General features: G+C 53.3%; 2 protein-coding genes and 1 long non-coding RNA gene across 3 annotated transcripts; 1 reads left to right on the plus strand and 2 right to left on the minus strand.

Annotated features, from left to right (window-relative positions):
- Window positions 1–91: 91 nt before the first annotated feature.
- GALK1 (galactokinase 1) lies at window positions 92–5,749 on the minus strand. Its single transcript, XM_086688067.1, has 8 exons — window positions 5,504–5,749; window positions 4,407–4,596; window positions 3,881–4,000; window positions 3,558–3,693; window positions 3,252–3,433; window positions 645–795; window positions 383–545; window positions 92–290 (listed from the first exon to the last, which is right to left on the minus strand). The coding sequence occupies exons 1-8, from the start codon at window positions 5,738–5,740 to the stop codon at window positions 219–221; spliced, it is 1,251 nt and encodes a 416-aa protein (XP_086544193.1). The 5' UTR covers window positions 5,741–5,749; the 3' UTR covers window positions 92–218.
- LOC147574532 (uncharacterized) lies at window positions 5,705–8,657 on the plus strand. Its single transcript, XR_015244300.1, has 2 exons — window positions 5,705–6,529; window positions 7,070–8,657. It is a non-coding gene; the product is annotated as an uncharacterized LOC147574532 (long non-coding RNA).
- Window positions 8,658–15,355: 6,698 nt separating this feature from the next.
- On the minus strand, window positions 15,356–18,731 carry H3-3B (H3.3 histone B). Its single transcript, XM_086688068.1, has 4 exons — window positions 18,580–18,731; window positions 17,988–18,125; window positions 17,731–17,884; window positions 15,356–17,636 (listed from the first exon to the last, which is right to left on the minus strand). The coding sequence occupies exons 2-4, from the start codon at window positions 18,113–18,115 to the stop codon at window positions 17,508–17,510; spliced, it is 411 nt and encodes a 136-aa protein (XP_086544194.1). The 5' UTR covers window positions 18,116–18,125; window positions 18,580–18,731; the 3' UTR covers window positions 15,356–17,507.
- Between the last annotated feature and the right edge of the window lie 304 nt (window positions 18,732–19,035).

The following is a 19,035-nucleotide window of genomic DNA, read 5'->3' on the forward strand; positions in this document are numbered from 1 at the left end:
AGGGAGTGCCAGCACAGACAGAGCAGGCGAGCGGTTCTGACACACGCTTCTCTGATCCCCAAGCACACACCCACCTCTAGAGGCAGGCGGGTTATCGTGGTGGGAGGCACAAGTTTATTGAGCACCCAGATGCAGAGGGCAAGAGGCGCCAGAGGCCTGGAGCTTCGTGACGTGCTGCCTGGCAGGCCCCATGCCCGGGTGCTGTCCCGGGGAGTGCCTCACCAGTGCAGCACCTTGGCACCGTCGGCCGCCTGAGAGAGGTAGAAGGTGGCGGTGCCGCTGTACTGCTCCTAGGGGAGAGGCAGGTGGGGTCTGAGCGTGGCAGGGCCCTGGGAAGCCCTTTCTCCATCCCTCCCACCCGCAGGCACCGGCACCCACCCACCTGTATGTGCTGCATGGCCTGGGGAACGGAGGCAGCCTCCAGCAGGGTCACGGTGCAGCCACCGAAGCCACCACCAGTCATGCGGCTGCCGTAAACCCCAGGTGCTGACAGCGCAGCCTCCACGAGCTGGTCGAGCTCGGGGCAGCTCACCTCATAGTCATCCCTGCGGAGAGGATACAGGAGAGGGCGGGCCTAGGCCTGGTCCCACCCTGCCCTGGGGACAGCCTGTGCCTGGGAGATACAGGCACCCAGGAGTCCTCACCTGAGCGAGTGGTGACTCTCTACCATGAGGCGGCCAAAGGCTCTGTAGTCTCCGCGGCTCAGGGCAGCCGCGGCCTGGGCCGTGCGCCGGATCTCACCCACGACATGTCGTGCCCGCCGGAAACCCTCCTTGCTCACCAGCTCTCTGCCAGCTGGGAAGGGAAAGGGGTCAGCAGACCTGCCACCCCACCACCTCTGGGCCCGTGCAGATGGAGGGATGGGGGCACCAGGGTGATGAGGCTAGGGGGCAGGGGTCGGGGTGGAGGTGGCGGGGGGGGGGGGGGGGGGGGAGGGGAGGAGCCTCCAGTCTTAGACCTGGTTCTGACAGAGCTGTAAGCAGAACCTGGCATTGGTGACTAAAGTTTGGAGCCTTTCCTCCTCGACTATAAGATGGGACCCCTATGTCACTCTCTGGGACCCACTATGCACTGATTGGGCAACATGCCAGCAGAGTGCCCGGTGCACAGTGGGTGCTCAATAAACAACAGGGTAAGCCCCAGACTCTTGGCGCTTCCAAGGTGAGGGGGACACAGGAGTCCACAGTGGCACAAGAGGGAGAAGAAATCCTGCCGCTGTTTACGCTGGAGCATCAGTGGAGCCCCTGAGAGCTGGGGCTCCAGAGTTGGGGTACAGCCCAGGCAAAGATCAAGAGACAGGGCACAGGGCCCACCAAGAGTAGGCTATCCTGCTGGCTAATGCTGAGGTGGGGAAAGCAAGCCGAGTCGGTAGCGGCAGCCCAGGGTACCGGGGGACTCTGCTACTTAATTCTGGATGCCACACAGGTTTTGGAGCAGGGAAGGGCTGGAGCTGAGCTCTGGTGGACAAAAGTGACTGCCTAGGGCAGAGGGCCCAAGCTGGGAGAAGCCGGAACCAGGAACACAAATAGCAGTTGTTAAACAGTCAGAAACCAACGAGGGGCCTGATGTGGAGGAAGAAGGAATGGAGGGAACAGAGATTGGAGACTGGGGGTGGGGGGGTGGATAGTGAGGACACAGGGGACTGAGGTTTGAAACAGAAGTGACAAGGGTGAAGAATTCACAGATAATCCTTCTCAGCAGGAGAAGCCTATGGGGGACAAAGGATGATGAGTTCCCTTGGGAATCAGGTGGAGGCTCCAGGACTGCAGGTGGAAATGGGGCTGGGGGGGCGGGGGGAGCTCCAGGCGGGAAAGCAAGGGGCTACAGGCTCCTGTCTGAGTCCTAAGCGGAGCAATGGTGGCTGGGGCTGTGCACTGAGGACAAAGCCTGGGGCAGGCACACACAACAGGACTGAGAGAGCGGCGGCCGCTGAGGGGGAGGGAATGCAGGCTGTGGGTGTGTGCGGGGAACCCCCCCGGGAGCACTGCTGTGTCCGGTGGCAGGAGCAAGGGGCAGGCCGACCGAGAGGACGGAGAAATGAGTGGAGATGAGAAAATGGGGGCCAAAAGCATTAGGTCTTCTTCCAAGATGAGCACAGGAAAAAGACTCAATTTTAGAAGGGAAGAAAACCGACCAGGTTTCCAAGCAAAAGGGGAAGAGCCAGGCAGAGGACAGGAAGGAGGGAAAACAGGGCTTCTGGCACAAGACTCTGGAGAAGGCGGGGGACAGCACTGTTTCCAAGGTTGGGGGAGACCCCCCACACACACACCCCAGGAGTGGTGGGAAGGGATACGGTGGAGAGGAGGGACGGCCAAAGTGTTCAAGCGTGAACACCTCCAATAAGGTCACCTGCACAGAGCAGGTGGGGCAGGTGTGAACATGACAGGTCACCAAGAAGGACAAGCTGGTCCCACCAGGCCGGCCAGTGTCCTCCAAATGGGCACCCGCACGCTGCCAGAGAGGGCACAACTCCCAAAGCCAGCAGCCTGGCCCCGTGGCTGAGAGTACGGGCTATGGGGGGTTACCTGCCTGGTTTGAGTCTCACTCAGCACTGCCACTTACTGTAGCTTCCTCATCCAAAACGATGAACGGAATAAGACTATCTGCCCCACAGGTGTGACGGAGCGAGATGGAATTTGACCCTCAAACTGTTACATATCCTATCTTCCTGGCCACGTGTATTGTGAACCTTTAAAATACTTGCACCTTTTGACTCTGCGATCTTACGCCTAAGAATCTACTCCTAAGAAGATAATGAGAGAGACTCTCTTGCACGAAAACATTCACCGCCGCATCACGGGATTATTAGAAAATGATTAACTTATGACACACCTGTATGCTGCAGTGTTAGAAGCCTTGCTGATGAAGTGCCCCTAATGGCACAGGAAAGGGCTCTAAGATGTAATGAAAGAGAAAGCCAGTGACCATATGGCCTATACTGAACTTGGTAAACGCAGATGTAGAGAAACACTGGCGGTGTTAGCGGTGGCTATCCCTGGGTGGTGGCCCTCTAGCTCGCTGTTTTCCTCTGTGTGTTTTCCTACATTTTCCACAGCAGAAACGTAATCCTCCTCTTAGAAAGAACAATGTTAAGATTTCAGCAGCCCTGCCGAGGTTGGAGCCCTAGGTCTGCAGTCTTAGGGGGAGTGGGCAGAGCACAGCACAGGCCCCCGGAGAGGAGGGGGTAGACAGGAGGGTCAAGCCCACGTCAAGGGCCTGGCAGCCCCACAGGATGCCCAGCCAGCTCTCACCCTCCAGTTCCTCCAGCTGCACCTCTCGAAGGCTCTCCTTGCCCAGCGCCCGGGCCACTTCTTCACACTGGCGCCGCCGCAGAGGGTACTCGCTGGAGCCCAGCGAGTGGCGGACGTTGGAATTGGTGACGAGCACGGCCAGCTTGGGTTCTGACAGCGGCACCAGGCTTGTCTCCAGGGACCTGGCATGGAGTCGGAGTGGGGAGATGACAAGCCCAAGTGTCTGCTTGCCACACCAGGTGGTGGGCACGCTCCACCCAGAAGCTCCTCGTGACGAGGTGGGAGGGTACAAGGGGAGCCCCTGACCTGCAGTCAATGAGCAGTGCGTGGCCTTTCTGCCCCAGCAGTGCGATGAGCTGGTCCATGATGCCACAGGGCACCCCTGCGAAGCTGTGTTCGGCCCGCTGACACACCTGAGCCCGGGCAGCTATGGACCCGGAGTCTGCGGCACAGGGGGAGGTGAGGAGGTTGGGGCCCAGGAGGGGGGCACGTAGGAGTGGGCGAACGGGAGCAGTGGGACCTCCAAGGACACTCCAGAGCGATTCCCCACCCTCCTCCGGAAGCCACAGTCGAGGAACAATCTCTGACAAGGAAACCTCAGGGAAGGAAGGCTGGGGTCTAGGAAGTACCTGGGCAGAGCTGCTGCAGGAAAGTGTATGTGGCCACTTCCAGGGACGCCGAGCTGGACAGCCCGCCCCCCAGGGGCACTGAGCTGACCACCACTGCACTGAAGCCAGGGAGGGGAGCAGCTGGAAAGAATGGGTGATGGTAAGATGAGCCATCTGGGAGGATGGGCCCACGAAGGGCATGTATTTTGTTATGCAGGCAGGCAATGCCTGATAGCTGCTTCCAGGGCTGTGTCTCCATCCTCCTACCCTGAGGTTCCTGGGACACAGTCTTCCCAACTCTCCTCCTGGTTTAGGGCTCTGGAGGCCAACAAGCTAGGGTTTGAATCCTGGTCCGCTAATCATAAAATGGGCAGCTCAGGACAAGTTCTGGAACCTCTCAGGGTATCAGTTTCATCATGTGTAAAACAGGGATACCCTCCCCTATACGTTACCCCATGGTGGATTAGATGAGCTGAGGAGCTTTGCGGCTGAGAGGTGGTGCTCCTATACTACCAGCATGAACTTGACTCAGCCCTAATCCCCATACCTGGGTAGTGCTGAATCACTCCCTTGACATAGTTGGCCCAGCGGGGGGTCCCGGGCTCCAATGACCGCTGGGCTGTGGGCAGTGGAAATTGGAGCCGCCGGGGCTCATCAGCATCTTCGGAGGTGGTCAGGAGGGAGACAAGGCCGTCTGCCCGGGGGCTGCCCACCAGCACAGTCACAAGCTCCAGCGCCTGGCAGGAAAGACAGGGGGTATGTAAAGCTTTTGCCAGGCGACCCATGGATGAGGCTTCTCTGATACTAAAGTTCTGAGAAATAAAAAGTTTCAGACAGATTTCTTTTAAGGCTCAACAGGAAGGAATTGGGGGGGGGGGGTCCTCAGGGAAGAACCTGAGTGCTGAGCTGGCCCTGGGGGCTTGGGTTCTGCCCTTGGGTCTTGGGGGGGGGGGGGGGGCAGGGCCAGTGCTGCAGAAGTGTAGACCTGGACTCTGCCCTGAATATGGGCTCTCAGCTGTGGGGCACGGAGCAGGAAAGGAGAGAAGGAGAGTAAGAGGAGCTCCAACTGACGCGTCCCCATTTTGGAGTGGTCTCAGGTGCACTGTACCCGCTCGCTTGCCAAGCCGCACCAGGTGGAAAGAGCTGAGAGGCCTGACTCCAGCCCCACCAAGAACCAGCCGTGTGACCTTAAGCAGATCACTGACCCTCTCTGGGCCTCAGTTTCCTCCCGAACGGGTAGGGCCAGGAGGTCTGAGGCTAGTTCCCCCAGGTCTGCGTTTGGGGCCCCCGGAAGCCAAAGCCCGAAGCGCCCCCATTCCGCAAGCCACACTGGAGCCGCACAAGTTGAGGTGGCTCCCAGCGTGATGAGGAGGATCACGTCCACAGAGGGCGGGCTTGAGCGAAGAGGCGCCGGCACACCCCCTCCTCGTCTACTTCCTCGCGGATCCCCCGCTTCCTCCCTTCCAACGTGGGAAATACCCCGTCCCCGGGTCTCTCCGATGTGCTCGTCCCCCAAACCCGGGGCAGGATGGCTAAAGTTTGGCGCGGCCGCCCAACATCCACGCAGGGACCAGGCACCTCCCCGCGCGCCTAAGGCCGGCCCTGCCGCTGGGGAGGCTCGAGGCTCCCCGCCCGGCCCCTCACCATGGGCAGCACCAGGCCCTGGTTGTAGTCCGTGTGCTCCCCGATCAGGTTGACGCGGCCCGGCGCCGACACCGCCAGCTCGGGCTCGGCCCCGAACTCCTCCCGGAACGCTCTACGGGCCTCGGCCAGCAGCTCCCCGGCCTGGGGCTGTCTCCAAGCGGCCATGATGCTCACCCTGCAGCGAGGCCAGGTCGGCGCGGGATGCCCGGGGCGGGGCCGCGCGGGGGCGGCGCGCATTCCTGCACGCGCCCCCCGCCCCCACCGCAGGCCTCCTCCCGCCCCCGCCCCCGCCGCGCCGGGCCCGCCCCCGCGCGCCTCGCGGCCCAAGCCACCTGCTGGGCGCTCGGGGTTGGGATCTCCCCTACACCCCCACCGCGGAAGGATCTGCCCCACACCCCCACCGCGGCGGGCGGCGGACTTTGGAAGAGACCGGCGGGTGCCCACTCGAGTGGTATTGGCTGGACTGGAAGATCTGAGCTGCCCTTCCCTGGCCCTGGTGCCCCTTTCTCTGCTACCAACACCGGCCAGGCCATTCACCCACAGCCAGAGTAGCAGGGCTGGCATCCAGCCGACCTGAATTTCCCAAAGGGCTCTCCCAGGTCCTAGAGTCCTGCCGCCGTGAGAGGTCATCAGACCCTGATCTTGGGTCTCTGAGAGGGTGGCCTGGCACGATGCGTAAACTGAGATGAGGAAAGCCAAGTTTGGGTGGTGACCAGGGAGTCGCTTTCTACAGGCCCTTTTCTATAGTGGCCCCGCTATCATAACTGCTAGCAACGGAAGGAGGAAGGAGTGGCAGTTGGACAGCAGTGGGCCCAGCCTCCACTGGAAGGACCTACCGGGGCTGCCAAGGTAGGTGGGGCTGTTGGCCCCAGCAGGTGCTTCCTCAGTCCTGAGCCTTGGACGCAGCATCTGACACTCACCACCGCCTCTTTCACCAGACTGCGTCCTGAGCCTTCAAGCTGTCCCTGCCTGGACGCCTGTCCACATTTGCATCTATATGAAACCGCGAGGCAGAAATGCTGAAATGTAAGCAGCCTATTTGGGACTAGGGTGGGGGGCTTTGTGAAGAGTTGTGTCCAGGTTTAGAGCTTGGGGTCTGCTGGGGGGGTTGCCCAAAGAGTAGAGTAGTGCATTTAAAATGCATCTCTGGGGCGCCTGGGTGGCGCAGTCGGTTAAGCGTCCGACTTCAGCCAGGTCACGCACGATCTCGCGGTCCGGGAGTTCGAGCCCCACGTCAGGCTCTGGGCTGATGGCTCAGAGCCTGGAGCCTGTTTCTGATTCTGTGTCTCCCTCTCTCTCTGCCCCTCCCCCGTTCATGCTCTGTCTCTCTCTGTCGCAAAAAAATAAATAAACGTTGGAAAAAAAAATTTAAAAAAAAATGCATCTCTGATACTCATCATGATGAGCCCAGAGTAATGTATAGAATTGTTGAATCATTATGTTGTACACCTGAAACTAATATAACACTGTATGTTATTTACACTTCAATTAAAAAAAAAAAATGCAGCTCTGGGGGTGCCTGGGCGGCTCAGTCAGTTGAGCCTCCAACTCTTGATTTCCACTCAGGTTCTGATTCCAGGGTCAAGGGATCGAGCCTCCAAGCTCAGCGTGGAGCCTGCTTAACATTCTCTCTCTCCCTCCCTCCCTCTCCTGTCTGCTCACTCTCTCTCTAAAATAAAATAAATTTTTTTTAAAAAAAATTTGAAAAGGCACCTCTGAAAACTTCTAGAAATAAATATAGGGATAAATCTTTGTGACCTTGGCAGTGGCTTTTTTGATATGACACCAAAAGCACAAGAGATAAAAGGAAAATAGATAAGTTGTACTTCATCAAAATAAGATACTTTCCTGCATCAAAGGACACAATGAAGAAAGTAAAAAGACAACCCACAGAATGGGAGAAAATATTTGCAAATCATATATTTAAGGGCCTTGTATCAAGAACACATAAAGAACTCTTACAACTCAAAAAAGACAAATAAATTTAAAATAGGCAAACGACTTGAACGTTTTCCCCAAGAAGATTACAAATGGCCAATAAGCACATGAAAAGGTGCTCAACATCATTAGCATTAAGGAAATGTAAACCAAAAGCACAATGAGGTGCTATTTCACACCCATTAGTCTGGCCAAAATGAAAGACAATAACAATTACAGCAATGTTGCTGAGAATGTGGGGAAATCAGAACCCTCAGTCTCTGGTGAGAATGGAAAACAGTTAAGCATTTCCACCAAATGCTCAACATAGAGTGCCCATGTGACCCAGGAATTTCACTCCTAAGTACGTACACAAGAGAATTGAAAACGTAGGTCCAGGGGCGCCTGGGTGTCTCTGTCGGTTGAGCGTCTGGACTTCGGCTCAGGTCATGATCTCACGGTTCGTGGGTTCCAGCCTTGCATCCGACTCACTGCTGTCAACGTGGAACCTGCTTCAGATCCTCTGTCCCTCCCTCTCTGTCTCTGCCCCTCCCCCGCGCCTTTCAAAAATAAATAAACATTTAAAAAAAAAAAACCATAGGTCCACACAAAACTTCTACATTAATGCTCATGGTAGGACTATTCACATTAGCCAAAAGGTGGTAACAACTGAGGGCGCTTGGCTGGCTCAGTTGGAGGAGCATGCGACTCTTGATATTGGGGTCATGAGTTCGAGCTCCACATTGGGTGTACAGATTACTAAAAAATAAATAAATATATAAACTTAAAAAAAAAAAAATGTTAACAACCCAAAGGGATAGATGGATAAAGAGAATGTGGCATGTCCATAACAATGAATTTTTCTCAGGCATAAAAACAGTGAAGTGCTGATACACAGTATGGAACTACATGGTTGAGCCTTGAACGCATGGTAAATGCCGGAAGCTAGTCACAAAAGACCACAAGTTGTATGATTCCAGATACATAAATGTTCAGAGTAGGCAAATCTGCAGAGACAGAAAGGAGATTAGTTGTTGCTTAGGGCTGAGGGAAATGGAGGGGATAAAGAGTGATAACCAAGGGTACAGAGTTCTCTTTGTGGTGTGGAAAGTGTTCTAAAATTGACCGTGGTGATGGTTGCACAGATCTTCAAATATACTAAAACCACTGAATTTTATACTTGGAATGGGTGAATTGTATGATATGTGTAATGTATCTCAATAAAGCTGGTTTTTTTATTTTTTTAATGTTTATTTTTGAGAGAGACAGAGACAGAGCACGAGCGGTGGGGGGTGGGGGGGGGGTGGGCAGAGACAGAGGGAGACACAGAATCCGAAGCAGGCTCCAGGCTCTGAGCTGTCAGCACAGAACCCGACGTGGGCCTCGAACTCATGAACTGTGAGATCATGACCTGAGCCGAAGTCAGACGCTTAACCAACTGAGCCACCCAGGCACCCCTAAATTTATCTTTTCATTTAAGTAATCTCTATACCCAATGTGGGGCTTGAACTCACAATCCTTAGATCAAGAGTCGAGTGTTCTTTTGACTGAGTCAGCCAGGCACCCCTCAATAAAAGCTGCTTTTTTAAAAAAAACCTTGGGGGGCACCTGGGTGGTTCAGTCAGTTAAGCGTCTCTTTATTTAGGCTCAGGTCATGATCCGAGAGTCGCAGGATTGAGCCCCCACCTTGGGTGTAAAGATTACTTAAATGAATAATTAAATATCTAATTAAATAATTGCTTAAATAGGCTCCACGCGAAGGCTGTATCCCTCCCTCTGCCCCTCTCCCCTGCTCATGCTTGCTCTCTCTATTATAAAAAACAAAAACAACTTGGGAAATGAAACTATCCCAAATTCCATCTGATGGCCTGCTCCCTTTGAGCACTCCTCAGTAAAGCATTTTTTAGCCTAGGCAAAACAAAAGACAAGACAATGAGTGGCCCTTAGGGCTGGATGAAATGGGATTGAACTCATAAACCATGCCTCCCATCCAGGCACCACTCTCAGAGACGCATGGGACCAGGCAACCGCTTCTCTGTGAATGCTTTACCCACCTGAGCTCTGACACCCAACAGTCCTGAGCCCAAATCTCTGCTCTTAGGATCTCAGGCAGATGACTGCACCTGAGCCTCAGTTTCTCATCTGTACAATGGGGGCTAGCGATTCCTCCCAACCAACGGTTATAAAAAGGAACTGAATGAGATCATTTTCATAAAGTGCCCAGCCTAGCACCTGGCGCTGGTAAGCACCGAATAAATATTTGCTGTTATTATCAGTCATCCATTAATTCAACAGACATCAGTGGACTCTCCTGTGTGCAATTGGCCAGATAAAAGCCCCAGGCTCTCCTGCTCTGGGTGGGAGGCAGACACCATCCGGCCCCCTCTGGCTAAGTGCTGGGATGGAGGAGGAACGCTTTCTAAGTAAGGAGAGAGAGAGAGGAGGGATCCCAATGCCTGCCAGGCCTACACCCTTGTTTTTATTTCCATTGTTTCATTTTGATTGAAAACATATCCACTTGCCCTATACTCGTCCTTTGTATTGTTTCAGTCTTAGAGAACCTGGATTTGATCTAAGGGCAAGTGTTCCTGTTTGTTCGGTGGAGGAACTCTGAAACATTGATTTTATTTGGAAGATGTGTTTACTCTGTTTCTGAAGCCCATCTAGCGGGTTACATGAAATTTGTTCAGGAGAAGTCTGCCTCTGACCTCTGACCCTCGCTCCCACTTTCCTGGCCAGATGTCACAGGGTTGGCGGGAGCGGGGCGGGGTGGCACCCTTATTGGTCTGTCCTCTGCTCTACTGGCTGAAAAACTCACTCGTACCAGCAAAGCCAGAGCCATCTGTCACACGGGACTGCGTTATCGTGACCGAATTGCCAGTGATACCCACCACAGTGATGGAAATACCACGGTGCCAGCCAGATGCCCAGCGGCTGAGGCAGGCCTAGAGGCTGCTGACCCACATCTGTCCAGGCGATAGTGAGAACTGGCTCCTGACTGAAGACAGGCATTCTAGAGGTGCCTCTTCCCTACCAGAATCTGTGTCCGTCTCTGTGCTGTTCTTAGCCTTTGGGCCCTTCCTGCTAGACTCAGTTTTTCAGGGCGCCTGGGTGGTTCGGTCGGTTAAGCATCCGACTTCGGTTCCGGTCATGATCTCATGGTTCGTGGGTTTGAGCCCAGTGTTGGGCTATGTGTTGACAGCTCAGAGCCTGGAGCCTGTTTCGGATTCCGTGTCTCCCTCTCTCTCTGCCCCTTCCTCTGCTCATGCTCTGTCTCTCTCTCTCTCTCTCAAAAATAAACATTAAAAAAAAAACCAAAAAACCACACACACACACATTTATTTTTGAGAGACAGAGAAAGAGCATGAGCCAGGGAGGGGCAGAGAGAGGAAGACACAGAATCCCAAGCAGGCTCCAGGCTCTGAGCTGTCAGCACAGAGCCCGATGCGGGGCTCGAACCCGTGACCAGTGAGATCATGACCGGAGCCAAAGTCGGACGTTCAACTGACCGAGCCACCCAGGTGCCCCCAAAATAAATAAATGTTCAAAAAAGTTTTTTTAGACTTGGTTTTTCTTCATGCAGTTGAGGGTCTCTGAGCTCTGTGTAGCTCTCGCTTCTCTGCTGCAGTCACAGCCTGGACCCCTGATGGGATTTGGGTCCACATCTCCCATGCTGATATCTACAGACACCTTCTCTGAAAATGTTTGCTCTCGGCAGATGGCCACCCTCTCACCCATTCTGGGGGTTTCTCTTTGTGGTTGTTTCCAGAGGGCTAGCCTATCTTCTGATTTGGACCCCCTTTGCCCTGCTGTAACATGAATGATAGCAGCTTCTGTACTATTGGTAATACTAACCCTGAGCTTGTGGTAAGCCCTGATACGGGGGCTGTACTCAGCCAGAGGGCAGTACTGGTTGTTTACTACTACCAGTCTGTGTTCTGATTGGTCAGTGCCCTTTACTTCTGCTGTCAAATATTTTTAGTCACCAGGCTTTGCACAGATTATGTCATTAAATCCCTTCAAGCCTATTAGACACTGCTTTCATTCCCGTTTTACAGACAGGGAAGCACAGATGGGTTCGGAAACTCATCCACATGGGGGAGCTGGGCCTTGAACCTGAGCCTGGCTGACCCTGAGCCTATCCTCTCAGCTACCACCCCGTCCCCAGCAGCATCCTGACCTGCTATAGCTTCTGCTTACTGAAGTGTCAAGACACAAAGCTCAGATTCTAATAAGGGATGGGAGGGGGCAGCTGTTCTCGGGGACCACTGGAGCCCCAGTTTCTACATGGAACACTCCCAGTTTGGAAGCCGGGCCGGTAACCAAAGCTCTTGGGACTTTGGGCTCATTCTTTGCCACCCATGCCAGGAGCAGATCCAGCCAGCTCTGCTGTGGGCTGCCAAGGCCATCCGGGCTGGTCAGCAAACACGTCTGGAGCTTCTGCTGTGTGCCAGGCACAACTCCAAATACAAGCAAGTCTTAGGCCTTTCCTTCAAAGCGACAGGAGCTTCTTGTCCCTCCCTGGCCTTGAATGCTTCCGCCAAGGGGGGCCAGCTTTGGGCCTTACCTTTATTTGGTGCCCCCACCATGCCCCTGAAGTTCCTGTCCTCTAGGCTGATGACCGTCATGCCAATGGCCAGGGAGAAATCCAGACTCCCAAGATGCAGGGGACAGCTTAGGGCCGCAGGCCTCTCTTCTTAAGTTTTTGTTTTAAGTTTGAGAAAGAGAAAGCAAGCACAAGCAGGGAAGGGTCAGAGAGAAGGAGAGACAGAATCCCGAGCAGGTTCTGCACCAACAGTGCAGGGGCCTAAACTCATGAACTGTGAGATCATGACCTGAGCCGAGATGAAGAATCTGATGCTTAACTGACTGTGCCACCCAGGCACCCTTTTCTTATTTTTTGATGTTTTTATTTTTTTAATGTTTGCTTTTAAGAGAGAGCAAGAGGCTGAGCAGGGGAGGGGCAGAGAGAGAGAGAGAGAGAGAGAGAGAGAGAAACAGCATCCAAGCTGTCAGCACAGAGCCTGACACGGGCCTTGAACTCACAAACCGTGAGATCGTGACCTGAGCCGAAGACCGCTGCACATCCAGACGCCCCACAGCAATCTGTTCTTGCACCTTGCACTGGGCACTGCCCACCCTCCATTCCACTGTATATATTCCTGAACTAGGGTTGGCAGCTACTGGATGGAGACAAGACCCCAGTCCCTGGCACCCTTCCAAGTCATGTGTGGCTTTATAGCCCCTCCAGGGACCACAGCCTCACCAAAGCCCCTGCCCTTGCTTCCCTGGTAGTGAGGGTGACTGCAGAACTCTGAGCTTCCTCTATGGAGAAGGGTGATGGTGTACGTGGGGTGGAGGAGGGTCCTCTGCTCAGGGCAGAAAGCTACATGCTTCTCCTGGGTGTGCCTGACCGACAGTCCTGGCCCCTGATGCTCAGGCAAGGGGCACACCCCAGAGAAGTTCCATGATCCTGCTTGGAACAATGGTGGTATCCAGGTGGGATCCCTCACCGCCAGGGCCAGGGGGCTGCTGGGCAATTAACAGAGCCACGGGGAGCAGACACCCCCCAGGGGGCAGGACACCAGGCCCTGGCTCCACCTCACGGCACAGCCTTCTTCTGTGTAAACTCCAAGCTGACCCAGCTGCATCACCTCAATCTACAACCTTGCTCATTCCCCACACGTGCTGACAAAGAGGTGACAAAGGGGTCAGGGAGCCAAAAGGCCAGCCATCTGGCCCAAGAGGGCATTTTTAGCCTTCTCCGTGGGGGTGCTGCGGGATTTGGGCTAGCGGCCTGGGCAGGGACTTGGCCCTTCCTTCCTTCCCCTAGCCTTGTCCTCAGGAAGGCAGCTAGACGGCCAGCTGCCTGTGCTGAAGTTGCTGACCAAAGCCAGGCCCAGCTGGACGGACTCCCCCTGAGGAATGCCCAACGGGGGCAGGTGGGACCACCACTGGGCCGAGGGAGGAAGAGGATGTGGGGCCCAGGCACGGCACAGCCAGCTCAGCGGTGTTCTTCGGTCGGTGCTTCAGTGTCAGGGCTGAGGGAAAGCAGGCTGTGATGGCCACAGTGGGGTGACGGTGAAGCACTCCCAACCCAAGGGACGGGGAGGCAGGGGTGGGGACCGGAGGCTCAGGGTGGGAGCTCAAGATTCTCATGCCCAGTAGACCACAGCACCACCAGTGAGACAACAGCTGCGGACGGGTGTGGTGAAAACCACACCTCGCCCTTCCCCGTTGGCGGGCTGGGCTGGCCACAGGCCTGAGGTTCTGCTCTCTGGCCCCCTCTGCTGTTGCTCCCGGACACAGGCTGGCCCCGTCTTGTGGGAACCGAAGGGCGAGCCCAAGTTTCCTGCTGACCCACTGGCAGACAGCTGACTGGACTGTGTCGACCCTCTGCTACCCTACCTGAAAGTGATCCAGAAGGGGCCTGCTTTCCAAGTGCTGCACAGGCCCCGGCCCCCATGCCCACCACCAGGCAGGAGGCAGTGCTTGCAAGGAGCCAGCTAGGGAGAGCCCCGGGGAGAAAGCTGAGGAATGACTGAGGAACTGAGTGGAAAAGAGTAAATTTCCAGTCCAGCCAGTTAGCTCAGAGCTTGTTTCCCTACACTCTGAGCCTCCCTGGCTGGGAAGCCCCCGCAAGGGGTATGGGGTGGCCATTGCTGGCCTCTCCCAGATCTGTCCTTCCTTCTCGGGGCACCCGGGTAGCTCAGTGGCTTGAACATCCATCCAGCTGGATTTCGGCTCAGGTCACGATCTCACAATTGTGGGTTTGAGTCCGTTGGCCAACAGTGCAGAGCCTGGTTGGGACTCTCTCTCCTCCCCCTCCTCTTTGTCCCTGGCCCACTTGCACTCTCTCAAAAAATAAACAAGGAAACTTAAGACATATTTAAGTAAGTTGGGTTTGAAGTGCTTGCCTCTGTTTTCATACTACCTTAAACTTTGCAGTTTTTATTTTGTTTTAATGTTTTTGACAGAGAGAGCATGAGTGGGGGAGGGGCAGAGAGCGAGGGAGACAGAATTTGAAGCAGGCTCCAGGCTCTGAGCTGTCAGCACAGAGCCCGATGTGGGGCTCGAACTCACGGACTGTGAGATCATGACCTGAAGTCGGACGCTCAACAGATTGAGCCACCCAGGGGCCCATTTGTTTTTTGTTTTTTTTTTTAACGTTTATTCATCTTTGAGAGACAGAGCACGAGAGGGGAAGGGGTAGAGAAAGGGAGACACAGAATCCGAAGCAGGCTCCAGGCTCCAAGCTGTCAGCACAGAGCCCGATGCTGGGCTCGAACTCACGAACCTTGAGATTATAACCTGAGCCGAAGTTGGGACGCTCAACTGAGCCACCCAGGCACCCCGCCACCTTAAATTTTGTAAATAGAGTGTAATTTCTACATGTTGAATAAATCATCTGGTTTTACACATACCAGTTTAAGGATGAAGCAGGGATTATTTCAGACTTAGAAACAAGGGCCCACAGGTCCATAATTACTATTAGCCTAGCAGGGAAAAAGGGGAATGCAAGGAGAAGCAGGTGTGGAGGAAAAGCAATGGGGGCTACCTCACCAGGGTGGACCTGGCTTTTGGCCAGGCTGAGGGCTTCAGGACAAGGACAATAAACAGCTTGGTTCAAAATCTCCTGGTAGTCAGAGCCCGTGCAGGATGCGGACACTTCGGCCCTCAACGGGTCTGGCCTAATCAAATCCATCGACAGTCAAGAAATGCACCATTAATCCACAGGCTCAACAGGCATAAATCTGCAGCCTTGAGCAAACTGTGACACCTTTCAAAAGGGGGTCTGCCTGTCCTTTCTGAATGCATCCCCCCCCCCCCCCCCAGCTGAGTCAGAAGGCAAACTTTCCGGGCATTTCCCCACAAAAACTTTTATTTGTGAAATAGATGTTATCAATTCAAATGAAGACCATTAACAAGATGAGATAATCTCAACTTCAAAAAACTTTATTTTTGTCTCATCCATCAAGGGCACAGGATACCTTCATCAGCTCCAGCTTTTGCTTTTCTCCTTACAGATTCTGTTCCATCACCTAAAACCCAGGGTTATCCTGTGTGGGCAGCTTCCTAGAACCAAAAGATACTTTCGACTGCTGGGCCAAGTACGCTCATGCACACTGTGCAAGCACAAGCTGCACTATTTAAAGCAGCAAGATTCCAAGCTGCCCAATAAAACCCACAAACGTCTGCATCAGGATGTACCCAAGTTGTACTGGGGAAGAGTCAAGTTTCACTCCACTTGGGTTATCACAACTAGTAAACTCAACGAACGGACATCACCATAGTTAAGTCTACTACTCAGACACTGCCAGGCACCCCACAGCACATTCCCATGTCCAAGATGGCAACGTCCTTCAGAAACAATGTTGAGATCATCAGAATTGGGAAGTCACTGCTCCAGAGCAGTTATTGGACTCCACCCTTCCACCTTCAGTGCCTCGTGAAGACTCATTAAGCTGCCAAGAATCAAGCCTATGTATCCTAACTTGCATCTCTTCATAAGCCCCTTGAATGTGAAACTAACCCAAACTTTTTTTAAAAAGCTACTTTATCAGGGCACAACTATCTTTTCTATAGCTACTAGCTTCAAACACACAAAATGCTCATCTGATGACCAGTGGCCGTTGTGCCCATGGTCTTGCTGACTAGATCTAGATACTAACAAGCTTACAGTGGACCATCACTGGTCAATTAAACTAGCTTCATACTGAAAAAGTGGCTTAAACCAAGGTACTCTGTACTTGTGGTGAAATGACTTGTCTAAGGAAATTCGTCATTATTTTCGTATACAAATGGTTTGTCTACCAAGCAAAACCAGATATAGACCAAGCTCAAGCTTCAAGATACAAAGAACCTAAATAATGGATGTATTTCTCTGTATATTCAATGTAGGTTTTTGACACTTCGTTGAATAAACAAGTTTATTTGTAAATTTAGTCAACATACATAATTGACCTAAAGACTTCAATAGAAGGTTAGTTTTTAAAACCACTTGGAAGGCCACCTCTATAAAGTGATTTTTCCAGGACCATGTATCAGATGTAACCTAACCCGACACCACCTTAACTGGCAGAGGTTCAAGAAGCTGGAGTTGTGTGCCCCTCTCCCACAGCAAGTTTACTCTAAGGGTTATTATAATACAAACTCCACAAGGAAAAGAACTTCGGTATGGTTTCCTCTTTGTAGAGAAAAAACCTAGTTATGCGACCAATCACAACACAAAGAAAAGCTGCACTAACTAGTATAGAATATTAGTAACAGATGATGCTGGTGTGAATAACTTGTATTATATTCTAGAGCCCTTATAAATAAAATCCCCCCCTTAGTGTTTGCATTAATCAGCTAGAGGGTTAGTTAACATGTGGTAGAATGAGGACTTATGCAAGGTATAATTTGCAAAGCAGTTTACTCTCATGAAAACAAGTGCAGTCTAGTTAGGAGAAAACCAACTGGACTTTAAATTACACACACCTTAATGACAAGACTCCCCACCACATGTGAATGTAAAACATTTAATTTAAAAATGTTGACACTACAATATATAAAATAGCTATTATAAATGCACATAGTGTATTCTATAGCTGCCAGTTTTACTTTTTTTTTTTTTTTTTTTTTTAAGGAAACTGTAAGTTACACTGTGGTTAAGACTTGTATCTTCACCCTTGAAAAAGCCCACATTCTATCACAGTGATGTATGGTCAGACTTAACAGCCCCAATTGTTAAACACTTGGATCAAGTCATAACCAGTTTTATTGCAAAAGGACCCTGTACACATTTATCAATTCTAGTACCTTAATAGCTACCCAACAAGTCATTAACATACAGAAACATGCATCATGAGAAGCAAGAAATATCACCCATCCCTTCTGCATATTAGCAACTTGTCACTCCTGAGCAACAGTGCTCACATCACTGAGGTCTGTGAACAGTCACTTTTCGCATTCATCCTGAGTGAAAGATGGAATGACTTAAGTACAAATGCAACATATTATAAACAATTTCTTACAAAAAAAGTCACAAATTAAACCAAAGTATTTTACAGAATTTACTACAAAACACCATAAAAACTGCCTTCACTTAAGCTCTCTCTCCCCGTATCCGGCGAGCCAACTGGATGTCTTTGGGCATGATGGTGACTCTCTTAGCGTGGATGGCACACAGATTAGTATCTTCAAATAAACCCACCAGGTACGCTTCACTGGCCTCCTGTGGAGCACAAGAGCCACACCATTAAACTCTCTCCGAGGACGAGAAGCCACGCAGAAGCCCTCCGACCCTACTCCAGCCACGCTCGTCTTACCTGCAGCGCACCAATGGCGGCACTCTGAAACCTCAGATCGGTTTTGAAATCCTGGGCGATCTCCCTCACCAACCTCTGGAAAGGCAGCTTCCGGATCAGAAGCTCGGTCGATTTCTGGTAACGACGGATCTCTCGAAGCGCAACGGTCCCGGGCCTGCAGCGGGCAGGAGAGTGTAAGCGGATCCCCGAGAGCGAACAGCGCTCCCGCTTGGGGGCCGCGCGCCACCGGGTCATTGTTTTCCTTCCGACTCGCCTACCTGTAGCGATGAGGTTTTTTCACCCCGCCAGTAGAGGGAGCACTTTTCCTGGCGGCTTTAGTGGCCAGCTGCTTACGGGGCGCTTTCCCACCCGTAGATTTACGAGCAGTCTGCTTGGTTCGGGCCATTTTCTTTTACCTAAAGAAGACACCCGTGACTCTCGGGCCGTGGCGCTAGCCTCCCGGGGGCGGAGGATAGGACGGGCTCGGCGCCCCTGCCCTTCCGCCTCTTTGCCGCGGCAGATGGCCCGGGGCCGCCGCCTCCTCCCCCTCCCCTAATGACTCAGGCTGCGAGGAGCGGCGGCGGCGGCCTCCCCCGGGAGGGGGAGCGCGGGGAGGAGTCACTTCCCCTCCTCGACGGGCGGAGGCCCCGCTTGCCCGGAACCCGGCGTCGGGACCTCTGAATCACCACCGGGAAAGAGGCGGAGACGCGGTTCCGGAACGCAGCCCCAAGGGAAAACCTCCCGGCCCCACACCCGACACCAGCGGCCCGAGCGGCCCGCACCGGCCAGCGCTCCGTTCCCAACGGCTGCGGCCCGCGGCATCAACGGCTGCCGGGGCCTCGAACAAAGAGTAAAACCGCCAACACTTACCCAACGCCGAAGTCTTAGGCCGCTTCTCCGATCGTCGCGCCGCTCCTGCTCCCCAATGAAGAGCCGCAGTCGCCGAGCAAAGAAAAGAGGACCCTCCAACGAACGACCAAACCGCTCTGTGCTCCAAGCCCCCCCTTTGCCTCCGCTTTTATACCCACGCTTCACGCTGCGTCTCTGCGTCATAGGGGCTTCATTTGCATACACCAACGACTTTTTCTATTGGCGGGAGCTTTCGCCGACGCGCTGACATCCCCGACACAAAGGCCGTGCTTCGGCCCCGCTCCCGGATTGGTGGGTATCTAGGCCGCTGATTGGCTGTTAAAGTGGCCTGATGATTGGATGAATGCAAAGAGGAATGGGCGAATCAGAGGTTAGCACGAAGCGGCTCTTCTGATTGGATAAAATGAAGCTATGTTTGGATCCTTCCCTTGGTTCCAAAGCTCTACAATAGAAAGT

This window comes from Puma concolor, chromosome E1 (assembly GCF_028749965.1).
Source record: "Puma concolor isolate L17-30 chromosome E1, mPumCon1.1.hap2, whole genome shotgun sequence".
NCBI classification, from domain to species: Eukaryota; Metazoa; Chordata; class Mammalia; order Carnivora; family Felidae; genus Puma; species Puma concolor.